Genomic DNA, 12,643 nt, shown 5'->3' on the forward strand with positions numbered 1-12,643 from the left:
GGACCAGGCGCCGACCCAGCTCCCGCAGGGCCCGGCGGGGATGAGCGGGACGGCGGCGGTGCCGGGCGGGTCCTCGGAGCACGCGGCGTCGGGACGGGGTCCGGTGCTGCCTCAGCGAAGGGCCGCGCGCTCGTCCGCGGCGCTGGAGGCTCTCGGAGCACCTGCTCCAGCCTGCCCGTCCCTGAGCGTCTGGGGCTGCGGCTGTCCCCGGGCCCAGAGGCTTGTAGACGCGTCCCATCTCCCTCGTAAGCACGGCAGTCATTGCAGTAGGGCCGGCTCTGATCAAACATAACTTCATTTTAACTTGATGACATTTGCAAAGACCCTGTTTCCAAAGGTCACAGATACCGTGGGATAGAACTTCAACGCTGTCTTGAGGCGGGAGGGGTGGCACAGTTCAACCAAGGACAGGCATGTTTGGGAAGGACGCGGAAAGTCCAGAGGGGAAGTCTGGGCTTCACTCCTGCAGCAGAGAGGACACTGCAGGGTCCTAACGATGTCATCCAGTCCCAGAGGCCCTGGCAGGCCAGAGTCTGGAGCCCAGACGCACAGCAAGGAGGACTGGGGGCATTGCTACCTCCCCGAGGAGAGATTGGGACTCAGGTTCTGCTTGGGGCTTTAGGTCAACCAGTATGCTATAGACAGTATTTTTTTTATTCTCAAAAGAATTTATTTTAAAAGCACGCCATCACTTTCTCTAGCCAGAAGAGTAAGCCTTGCTCACTGGGGAGAACAATGGGTGGTACAGAAGAGTGGGGCCGAGAACCACCCCAGTCCCAGCACCCGGTGATGACTGCATGTGAAAAGCTGCATCTATATACATAAATGGTTCGGATGACACCTTTCACATTGAAAACAATGCCACATAGCCAAGCTTTCTGGAGCTATGACTTTTGCCATCGCTTTACAAATTCAGTTTTCTAGACTCTTTAAGAGGACAAGTCATCTCTCAAAAGGTGACCCACAATTAGAACCTGGTGCCTCTGTGAGTGGCAGGGACTTTGGTGTGGACCGAAAAAGAGGAAAGTCTGGATCTCCCTAGAAGGGACAAGGGGAGCTTGGGGGAGGAAGCCCTACGGCCGGAGGCTGCAGTACCCCCCAAAAGCAGGAGATGAGTCTTTCTGAGAAGACAGAACCACAGTGAATAACCAGGATCGCTGCCAGAAGAATGAAGCCTAGAGTGCCTGGAGAGGACAGGAATGTGGGGAGAGGCCTCAGGGTCCAGTGGGCAGAAGCAGGACTGAATTGGATGAGGAGGAAGAGTGGAGGGAGAGGATGGGAACAGAGATTGGAAGTGACCAGCAATGGTCAGGACATGATACAGAGGCCACCATGGGAGCTTAAAAGAGCCAGAGAAGTTGCGAGAGGGGTGTGTGCACATGTGTGCATGTGTGTGTGTGTGTGAGTTTGCATTAAATGGTAAAGTATATAATCTCACGGTTAATATTTCAAAACATAAAGTCATGAAACAAAGGTGCCCACTGGACTCTCATATGTGTCTTTCCCCAGGCTTACGTGAAAAGGTGCCTTTGTCCTGAGCCTGGGTGACTCTGCTCAGTCTGACCTGAAACTCCCTTTAGCATGACAGGGGAGACTTAATTTACCTCTCCTGCACTCCCCTAAGTGCAGCTAAGGTGTCCTTTCCTCTGGTCCCTCTCATGGCAGGAAGAAAGGAATGGCATCCGAATCTCTGTGCTGACACGTGAATTCTCCATGGCTGTTTTTCTCTGACCAGAGTGAATCTACATTTCCCAGCCCCCAACTCCGGCTATTCCCAACTGGCTAAGAATAATCCCCCAGTGTTGGACACTGCTTGTTGAAGGCGAAAGTGGGGTGTCGCACGCTGCTTGAGGTAAGTGCACACGTGCTGCTTGCCCTGGAGACATTTTCAGTTGTGAGTCCAGGATTACAGCAACCCCAGATCTTTTACAGAAACAAAAACTTGAAAGCGTGTTGGTGCACATGACGTTTTGTGTTGAATTTATCACAAACACCAAGTCAGGATTTCAGATACCTCCTGAAATAAGAAGCCACAATGGGAAGATTTCTGCAGTATTTATTTTTATTTATAATTTATACCCCGTCAGCTTCTAAAAAGGATTGGAAGCAGCCTCCAATAAATGATGTGTGCACAATGAGGTTGCTAAAATGGGAACTGAAAACTGAAAACTCATGCAGAAGGAGGAGAAAGCAAAGAAGGAGATAAAATTATAGACTCAAGATTAAATTTAGTTATGAGCTTTCTGGTAGCTAAAGCAAAGATGGAAACGTGAAGACTTGCATACATTTCACTATTTGAGTAAAGAAAATGAAGTCGCAAGCAGTGTATTAGCTCTCCAGGAGAAAAGGGATGTGAGTGGGTCCCCAGCACTGTGTTCATGTGGTGTCTCCTACAAGAGCCTGTCAGGAAGAGATGGTGACTGGGAGGGTCCAGCTGTCCCTGCCTGTGGCTGGGGAACAGGCACGAGCAGGCACAGGAGCTGCCTCAGGAGGACCGGGCAGCCCCAGGCCCAGGCAAGGGGCCCAGCCAGCCCTTCGTTGCAGAGGGGCCCGGCTCCCCTGTGTCCTGGTGGGCCGCTGAGGAGTCTGAGAATTCTAAATCCAAACCTCTCCTCCCAGACTGCTGTGAAGCTCTATTTGTCAAGGAAGGAGACTAAGCATGTTTTACCTGCTAACTTGTTAGCTTGGTGGATGACTGTTGCGTGTAACTCTTACGTAGGAGTTGGAACCTGCTTCCATTCGTATTCTTGCCCAGGCCCAGCAAATGCAGGAATTTCAGGCTGAAATTGTCTTTCCCTTCCAGGCTGCTGCCTTGGCAGATGAGATGTGGGGGACTTTGTTGGTCAGACGTCAGTTTGAATCCGAGCTGTGACGTTTATTAGATGTGTGACTTTGGGCAAGTTATTTCACCTGTTCTGAATCCTGGCCTTGTGGCCTTGGGAAAAGTCCCTTTACGTCTCCAGGCCTCAGTGTCCTCCTCCGCATAATGAGGATAGTAATGGTGTCCACAGGTCTGTGTGAGGACTGAATGAGTTAACACACGTGACATCTTTAGGACAGTTCCTGACATATAGTAGATGCTATGTAATGCTGTTGTTAGGTCCAGTGACTGTTCCTCTCAATAGGTCGTATCTAATTCTCCCTCTAAGTGGGACTCCAGAGGACAGGATCAGACCCTTTTCTGGCACCTCCCTGTGCTCAGCAGCCGGAGTCGCTGGAGGGGCCTGTGGTCCTGCTGCGAGCAGGGCCTGACCCCTTTCCTGGAAAGCGAGCTGATTCCCAACGTCTCCAATGCTGTTAACAGGGAGGCTTGGGGCCTGGCTCCCACCTTCACAGGGGGTCTGGGAGCCATCCCAGCGTGGTGCTGTGCTCACAGCCACCTGCCCCTCAAACCAACCTCCGCCCCGGAGGGTTGACGCAGGGGTCCTGCTCACTTATGGAGCTGCCATTCGCTCTCATTTTCTGTGTGTTAAAAAGAGAAAAGTCAGTGCCGGGGAACTCCATTAAAGTAAAATCCACAGCACACAACTTTCCTGTCCCCAGCCACTCAGGGTGGCCATGCACTCAGGACGGGCACTCTGGTCGCTCTGGGGCCTCCTGCTGAGAGTGGATGAGGCTCTCGTGACACCCGCTGCCTGGATGAAAGTAAGGACCCACCAAGCCGCCCAGAGAGCGAATCTGGAGGGGACAGGCGAGGGGGGACATAGCAGTCTGCCGAGGGGGGTCGGTGCACTGTTGGGCCTTGGAAGATGACAACCGACTGATACATTTTTCAGTCCAATGAATGCAGTCACTTGGGATGTGTGAAGATTGGGAAGAGTGTTACTGGAGCTATTCACAGATGCCTGACAAGGTTATTTGTGGTAGCAAGTGAACCATTAGCTAAGATGCATTCCTGTGACACATTTTGTTGCAAGCGCTGCCATCAGAAGTAGAAACAGAATAGGGCACTTGTTCTCCAACTGTGGTCCCCAGACCAGCAGCATCATCCCTGGGAAAACTGTGAGAAATGCAAGTTTTCTGGCCCCGCCCCAGGCCATCTGAATCAGAAGCTCTGGGGGCAGGGCCAGGAATCTGGGTTTTAACCAGCACCCAGGTGATTCTGATTCGGGCTAGGGCTTGAGAACCACAGATCTAGGCAGGGTAATGGAGATGCATAAGCCCCTCCTTTCCCTGCTGTAGTGAACCTATGGGGCCTGTTCCCCCCCCAACACGGGGACATTCAAGCTTTCCCTTGTCCCCTCTAGATGCCCAGTGGTCCCTGAGAACCCAGATGTATCCTAGGTGGAGGTGGGGACTGTCCCTGACAAGCAAGTAAGACCTCTGAAGCCCAGGCCCAAGGGGCCCCCACCTGTTGGGTGACAGGTAAAGGGTGCAAGGTCTGGAGGCTCCAGCACTGGGAGGCTGTGGGAGCGCCAGGAGGAACCTGCCCTGATGGGGTAGAGAGGAGAGTGCTGGGGAGGGGGTCTTCGGTGTGCTAGTCAGTGCTAACTAACTGACATCACATGGGATGGACAGCACTTACAGGCTGGGGACTTATCATGCACGGGCACTGCACTGAGCACTGCCCGCACCATCTCATGTAATCCTCCCAACAATGAGATGGCATGGGGTTCTGGTGCCCATTTTACAGATGAAGACAGTGGGCCTGCATGAGGTTATTTGCCCACAGTCATCCCAGTTGTAAGCAGTGTGCCTTTGGGTGGAGGGGACCCCTGCTGGTGGTTAAGGGTGGGAGGCTGGAGGAGGCCTGGCATGTGGGGACAGCTGGGGGAGCAGCTGGAGGTGAGGGGACTCAGATCTGCCCTCTACCCACCGGTAGCCCCTGGAAACCCCCTTCAGGGCTGACAGCCTGGTTACACAGAGGCTGCATGATTGTGAAGAACATTTCAAATGTTTATGATGGCAGATTTGTCATAAAGGAGCTTTAGCCGCAGAGAACATGTTTACTGGCATATCACGGTACTAAGTAGACTATCAGTAACTGGCGTGAACACAGATGGGGCTTGGGAAATGATGATTCCAGGTCCAGGAAGGATGCTCCTAGCCAAGAAAAGGGCACTGTGGAGGACTCATGGGTCCCCCGGGACCCAGTGCACAGGCTCCAAAGAGCAGACTGTCTGTAGAAGACATCAGCCACTGCCTGAGAGAAGCGTGCTGGCAGATCGTTGGAGCGGCATTGGAATGGATACAAACTTAATTGGACCCGATGCATTGCAAAACCACTCATCAACATGTCCCTGTTCTGAAAGAGGGAAAAGTACCAAGGCTGGTTGAACCTGCCGGTCTGCTGCTCCTTTGCCTCAGAGCCTCCTCTTGGGAGCACTGGGGCTGGTCCTCAGGAAGGAGCCACCTAAGGGACCCCTGGAGAATAGGTGGTTCTGGGAGAGAAGGTGCACGACACCCTGAGAAACATGAGATGTCATCAAAACCCAAGGGCCGTGAGCCCTGCCTTACCTTTCCTCCAGCCAGGAGCCTGGGACGACTTTCCGCAGGTGTGGAAGTGGACCAGAGAAAAGTTCCTTTCCTTGTGAATAAATCATGTCCTGCTCTCGCAGGCGCTCTGTGCAGGAGGCGGCACTGTAAAACCAGGAGGAGGTGGAAAGTGTCGAGTCCCAAGACTGAGACCAACAGTGGGTGTGGCAACTTTTGGCAACTGAGGAATCAAACAAGAAGTTTGAGGGGAGAGAGGCAGCTGTGGGAAACCACGGCTCCGGCAATGCTGCCACCTGACTGGAGGGACCTGCACTTAGCCAGGGAGCCCAGGAAGCTACTGAAGGGCTTCAGGAATGTTTTCTGGGGCAGTACTCAGAGCTACGTGCTGCCTGAGGACCACAACTTAGCTCCAGGAATTGCCCCTTGTCCCTCCTGGGGATGCTGCCATCTGAGCGAAGACTTCTGCCTCCCTTTGGCCTGCCTGCCGCTGACCAGGACTGGATGTTACCACTATAGAGCGTGCCCCTGGGCTTCCAGGCCTTGGGGTGGCGCAGCTCTTGGCTGCTGAGCAGTTACTATGAGTAGGTGACTTAGAAGTTTGGAGCCACAGAGTAAAGTCATCGCACCCGATCAGGACGGCCCAGGGCCCCTAAGGCCCAACCTGTCGGGGATCTGAGAGGAATGTTTTTAATTTTAGCACTCAACACCCAGGCACGGAGCGTGGCGTCAAACGTTGGTACTGGAAAGAATGCCATGAACTTTTCTAATAACTCCTGCTGCCTCCTGGCAGGCATAACCCAGGAAAACCAGCTGACCCGGGGGCTTGTCATGCTAAGTAATTAATGTGTGATGGCACTCAGCTCAAAACGATTTAGTGACTAGTGAAAAAGTAAGACATAATGCTGAAACTTACATGAAAAGCACAAATTGTGTAGATTAGGTGGAATTATTGGACTTTCTAGGGCATATTCAGTGCAACGGGAGGCAGATGGCAGGTTGGTTTCTGTCTAATTTCTTTAATGTACAACTCTATGACCAGGTGACCCTGGCCCAGGGTATTCCTGTGTGCCCTTCCTAATCCTAGGTACTCTCAGTAAAACTTTAACTCGGGTTCTCTGGCTACAAAATAAAACTCTCCACGCCTGGAGATGAGGGAGAAGCTGGAGTTGGTCTTGCCAATGCTACAAAAGTGGAGAGGAGGCGTCTGAAATGAAGTGAGAAGGGCGGGGATTTTCCCTGAAGTCTTTTGTTCTCAGGGAGAACACTCCCCACCGTGCCTCTGGGAGCCTGACCGGGGCGCTGGCCAGGTCCTGCACAGCGAGACTGTCACCTTCTCCCTGGTCACTGAGTAATATCTGTTCATGGCGATCCTTATCTGTTCCTTCCTGCTCCGTAGGTCCGAGTTGGTGAATGCATTAGGGTCTTGACAGATGACTTTTAATTTTTAAACTACCTGGTCTAGGACTGGGAGTTAGAAACCCCCACCTTGGTGCCCAGAACCCACCTCAGAAACGAATTTTTCATCATTTTGATTGTGATTTTCCTTTTCTTGAGTTTTGGTGGTTGAGGTAGATGTGGCCAGCATGGGTGAAAGGGAAAATGTCCATTTCACCAGACCTGGCTGTACCACACGGCCACGTGGACACTTGTGTCCTCTTCCCAGTGACCTCCCCCACTTTCTTCTCCCTCCCCCTTCCCTTTCCCTCCTTCCCTCCCTCCCTTTCTTCTTTTACTAAGGACTTAGTCCGAACCTGAAGAAAAAACCCAAGGATGCCCACTTCCCAGTCAGGGATGTAGATATTTCGCTAAGGTCTCACCAGACCCTGTGTTTTTTAACCCTGCCCTTCGCTCCCTGCTCCTTCCGTAATATTTGGAATACTGAGAAGTTAAAGCTAATGTGCTCTTGTGAAGAATGTGGATTCTACCCCCAACTCAGGGATGTTAAGTTTTAACAATTCCTACGGGAACATCTTTGCATATGAGAGATATTTGGAAAGATGGAGAAAACTGGGATGCAAGTCGATTCGTTGAATAGAGCCACACCTTGGCAGGTCGAGGTGCTGTTTTACCTCCAGCTCTGGATAAACCTGACCTGGCACATCGACGTGCATTCTCCACAGCGGAGTGGAGCCTCCCTGTGAAACAGAGTCGGTAGGCTTGATAATGTGCTGTTTCCACAAACATCTTACTACGATCATTTGCAATAAAAATCTATGAAGAGAACCAGAGCTAGCCCACGCAAAAACTGAGAGCAAAGGTTTTCCTCAATCCTTATCTTTTGACAAGAGGTCTTATTTTAGCTTTCATGAAATTTACTATACTAGAACCTTCTTAGCATTGTAATTCTATCCCACTGAAGGAAAGATCTATGAGTAGCTGTGGCCACCGTGGACCAACGGGATGGAAGGGTACAGGCAAAGGTGGTGGCTGCAGTGAGGGCTCACCCATCGGTAACCCTCCCCCAGGTTCCAGATGAGGATGTCTACCACTGGGCTTTGCTCAGAGTAGGAAGAAGAGAGACTCAGCCTCTACAACAGGGATAGCTGGAGGAGACAACCAGCAGCAAGAAGCCTGGGGCATCAGGGGCAGTGTGGAGACTAATTTTTGGAGTTTTCAGATGAGCAGGTAATAGGTGTTATGAACACACCAAGCTCTCAGTTTGCCTGATTTAGCTTCTTAGGAGAGTCCATTAAGAATGGCCTTTACCCTCATGTCTTTAAGTACACTTATATGCTCTCTTGCCTACTTTTTGCTATTTTTTTTTAATAAGTGATTGTGCCTCATCAAATGGTAATGAGCCAAAGACCTGATCCAGCTTATGTAAGAAATATAAATTAAGGTCCTAAATCACTGCGCTAAAGCTTGGGCAGAAAAGTTGAAGCTATACGTGCATCTTGGTAACTGCTATTTTAATTTTCTGCAAAACTGAGATATATGCCATCAGACAAAATTTGCTAACAGCCTCACTCATTATTCCACATTCCTGTTGCTGCTTGTGGAGATGCCTGCTTTCCTTCTAGGCTCTCAAAATTGCAGCCTTGGCCAATTAATCTGCTAACACCAATAGAAACCCAAATACTTGTTGTATCATCCAATGACTCATGGCAAAAAAGAAAAACACCGTACTTGAACATGATAAAATACTATAAAAATATTATTTTAATTTCCTGGGAAATTTAACTATTTGAAGAAACACTTCTATTATATATTTTACCTGATTTTCACTTGTATTTAACTATTTAAGAAAGTTCATGAAAATGAGGTGAAAACATACAACATTCTCCATGAGCCAAACCTAGGAGATTCAATATTGCCCCAAGTGAAATAGCTAAATTCAATGGATTTTAATTACTTTTGTCCCCATGGGCTTTTTCCTCCCTTTAATTTCTATTTTCCCCTTAGGTTGCCATGACTAATTTGCAAGTTTAGTCCCAACTATCAATGAAACTAAACAAAATGTATGACAGGCAAGATGATTAGGTGCCACCTTTCGACAGAGCAGGCTAAGAAAAGTGTTTGTTTTCAGTGTCAGCCTGTGTCAGTGCGTGGGAATGAGGAAGCGGTTGAGGGTCACCCACGGCCATGTCTGGGCCCTGCTGGCCTTGGATGCTGCTCTCTCCCCCCTGTCACTGGAATCCAGGCTTTTTCACTGTCAGGCATCTTGTGAGGCAGCTCCCACCCCCATTTTCCATTCCCAGCTTGTTCAGAAACCATATTTTCTTGACTCTGAAAATAACAGCACATTTTTACAGGGCAGCAGTAACTTACTAGGACACGTTTTTTCTTGAATGAATCCTGAGGTCTCGGAAGCTGCCCGTCCCTGCCTACCATGTTTTCTCTGTAGCGCTTTCTCAATAGCTCTTTTGGGCATGGAGATTCTAAGTGTAAAGCTTGAACACTGCCCAGTGGAAGCAGCATCCTTACCGAAAGCCTCCTTAATGTTGGCTTAGACAGGAAATGGAAACGGCTGTATTATCCATCCTTTAAAGCATTTCTAGTGCTCAGCCTCCATGAAATGAATTGCTTACGGGGAGATAAAGTCTGTTCTATTCCTTTTTAAGTCTGTGAAAAATGTCATCCTGGTTAATAGGGTGATTAAAACTCTTTATGCTCCAGGAGATAAATGTGATTATGTTTGTCATACTCTACCCAAGATAAAGACAGCAAAGAAGGCAAACTTGAAATTCCATAACATTTCTTCTCTTCCCTATCCAGGAACATTCAGAACTCAGTACACAGATGGTACTTCACATAAAGAACAACATTATCTGTTAAACATTTTTCCTTTCCATTAACCAATTTAACAATATGCCTCTGGTATAAAAGGAATACACAAATGACTAAATCTTCTGATATCTGAGTTCTGACTTTAGAAAAACACTGCTTTAGTCACATTTCCTGTTTTCTTTTTTAATTTTTATCTTTACTTCATTTTTGCTTTTAAAATGTAATTGGAGCCCTTCCTTGCTACAGGAATCTGTCCTGTCAACCTTCCTTCAGCAAGTAATTCAGTCATCCTTGTGGAAGTCCCCTGTCATCCATCAAGGACAACAGAAGTAACGTGTAAGGAAAAGGCTCAGCCACACAGGTAAGCATTCAGACACTCCTTCCCTCAACCTACGTTCACTCGGGGGAAGACCTCCTCCGTGCCAGGCCACATGGCCCCTGGCTCCCCCTAGGGTCTGGCTGCCATCAGCCCAGTGTATGGCAGCCCCTGCCGTCCCAAGTTTACAAGGCCCTCAGAGGGAGTTCCTACCCTCAAGCAGCTCATAAGGCAGAAATCTATTAAGCAGAATCACAGTTAATAATGATTTCTCCTTTTATCACTCCAGACAAGGTAGAAAGTCTCATTTTCTCCTACCCAGTGGAGGTCTTTTAAAAATCAATAGGCATTCTCCATCTAAGAAAAACAAAAATCCAGATTCTAGCTGTAAACAGTTTCAGGTAGTGAGCATTCGATTAAGGGGATCTAGCCTCAGACTAACAATGGGGTCAAAACCCTGTTCAGTTTGGCTTCAGCCTTTCCTTTGTTTCACAGCAAAGACTTAGTTAAAAATCAAAGACTGGCAAAGAGTTTTTTGCTATTCCACATATGCTGATAAATTTCATAATCCTTTCCTTTTAGCCTTGGGTTTTATCAGGTTACATATGAATTGTAGATGCTGACTACACCTGTTTTAATTAACAATACAGCAATTTCTACAGGGTAACACGGTCTAGAGAAAAATGTTACATTATGCATTTGACATTTCACTTAAAAATTTCCCTTAGAACTGAGAGATTTCATTATAATACAGAAATTTCAAATGTACTTTATTAAACCTGATTGCTGACTAATTAGAGCCTAAGCAGTTATAAAGAAATTGCACAACTGATATCAACTAGAAGTTATTTCTCCAAACACACTGACATATTAAAGTATTTCTATTCTTTATATTTTAATCTCCAGTAAAAATAATTGCATGTACGTATTATTATCCACCTGTTTTCTGTAAGAGATTAAGGAAGACAGGACAGAGTTGGGTGTGTGTGTGTCTATTCAATGGGTCTTGAGACTCATTGAATAGACACACTGAGGTACCATTGCCTTTAGGAGTCTGTTTATAAATATTTTCTATCATACTCTTTAAGGTACAAAACTTGGTTTCAACTGTTATAAACAGAAGGATCCTCTGGGATCTCCTCCACACAGGAAAGTTACACCTATAATTATTATTTTCAAATATGCTTCTGAACCTTGGGGAAATTTTACCCCCTTCCAACACACACACACACACACTCTGTAGACCTCTCATGTCCAGCGCGCGCACACATGCACACACATACGCACGCACGTGCGCGCGCACACACACACACACAGTAGACCTCTCATGTCCAGCGCGCACGCACACACATGCACACACACATTGCAGACCTCTCATGTCCAGCACGTGCGCGCGCGCACACACACACACACACACACACACTGTAGACCTCTCATGTCCAGCACATACACACACCCATAGACCGCTCATGTCCAGCCCATGGGTTCGGTCAACAACCTCCATATGTTCCCCAGGAGAAATCAACCCCAGTCCCTCTGCTGCTGTGGTGTCTCCAAAGCCACCCTTTCTCTAACTCTCTGGAAGTTAAACCTGATTGCTGACTAATTAGAGCCTAAGCAGTTATAAAGAAATTGCACAACTGATATCAACTAGAAGTTATTTCTCCAAACACACTGACATATTAAAGTATTTCTATTCTTTATATTTTAATCTCCAGTAAAAATAATTGCATGTACGTATTATTATCCACCTGTTTTCTGTAAGAGATTAAGGAAGACAGGACAGAGTTGGGTGTGTGTGTGTCTATTCAATGGGTCTTGAGACTCATTGAATAGACACACTGAGGTACCATTGCCTTTAGGAGTCTGTTTATAAATATTTTCTATCATACTCTTTAAGGTACAAAACTTGGTTTCAACTGTTATAAACAGAAGGATCCTCTGGGATCTCCTCCACACAGGAAAGTTACACCTATAATTACTATTTTCAAATATGCTTCTGAACCTTGGGGAAACTTTACCCCCTTCCAACACACACACACACACACACTCTGTAGACCACACACACACACACACACACACTGTAGACCTCTCATGTTCAGCACATACACACACCCGTAGACCGCTCATGTCCAGCCCATGGGTTCGGTCAACAACCTCCATATGTTCCCCAGGAGAAATCAACCCCAGTCCCTCTGCTGTTGTGGTGTCTCCAAAGCCACCCTTTCTCTAACTCTCTGGAACTTGTCCACACTCTTCTCATTTGGATTTTAATGCTTCCTCCCACTCAATCGCCGATTCTGAGTTCTTGGGAATTGTTGGAAATATTGATTGCATTTTACTTCGAAAGTCTTTCATCTAAAAGAGAAAATATATATCTATCAGTCATCGATTGCTAGAAGAAGAAAACAGCCAAAGCTATTAGAGACAGCACCTTCACTGACTGGATAATACTTCACTGCTGTTCAGGGGTACAGAGCAAAAAAATACCAATAAAATGTAATGACTATATTCTGGGTACCCTGAAAGAAAATGAAATACACCTTTTTTCTTCTTGTAAGTATAAACCTATTATCTAAATAACATAAAACTTCACTCTTAATCAGGAAGGCAACATGCCCTAAACTGTCAACCCTCCATGATATTTATCATACCAGAAGAACA

The 12,643-nt window shown here is 47.6% G+C and overlaps 1 protein-coding gene across 1 annotated transcript in view; it reads right to left on the reverse strand.

Moving 5' to 3' along the window:
- Positions 1–10,722: 10,722 nt before the first annotated feature.
- TMEM242 (transmembrane protein 242) overlaps positions 10,723–12,643 on the reverse strand; it is a 35,737-nt gene continuing 33,816 nt past the window's right edge. The window contains exons 4-5 of the mRNA XM_008569899.1: positions 12,039–12,337; positions 10,723–11,214 (exon numbers count right to left, since the gene is read on the reverse strand). Of these exons, the coding sequence (XP_008568121.1) occupies positions 12,239–12,337 (99 nt within the window). The 3' untranslated portion in view covers positions 10,723–11,214; positions 12,039–12,238. The remainder of the gene's footprint in view (positions 11,215–12,038; positions 12,338–12,643) is intronic.

The sequence above is a fragment of the Galeopterus variegatus genome, unplaced genomic scaffold (assembly GCF_000696425.1).
Source record: "Galeopterus variegatus unplaced genomic scaffold, G_variegatus-3.0.2 Scaffold541, whole genome shotgun sequence".
Classification (NCBI taxonomy): Eukaryota; Metazoa; Chordata; class Mammalia; order Dermoptera; family Cynocephalidae; genus Galeopterus; species Galeopterus variegatus.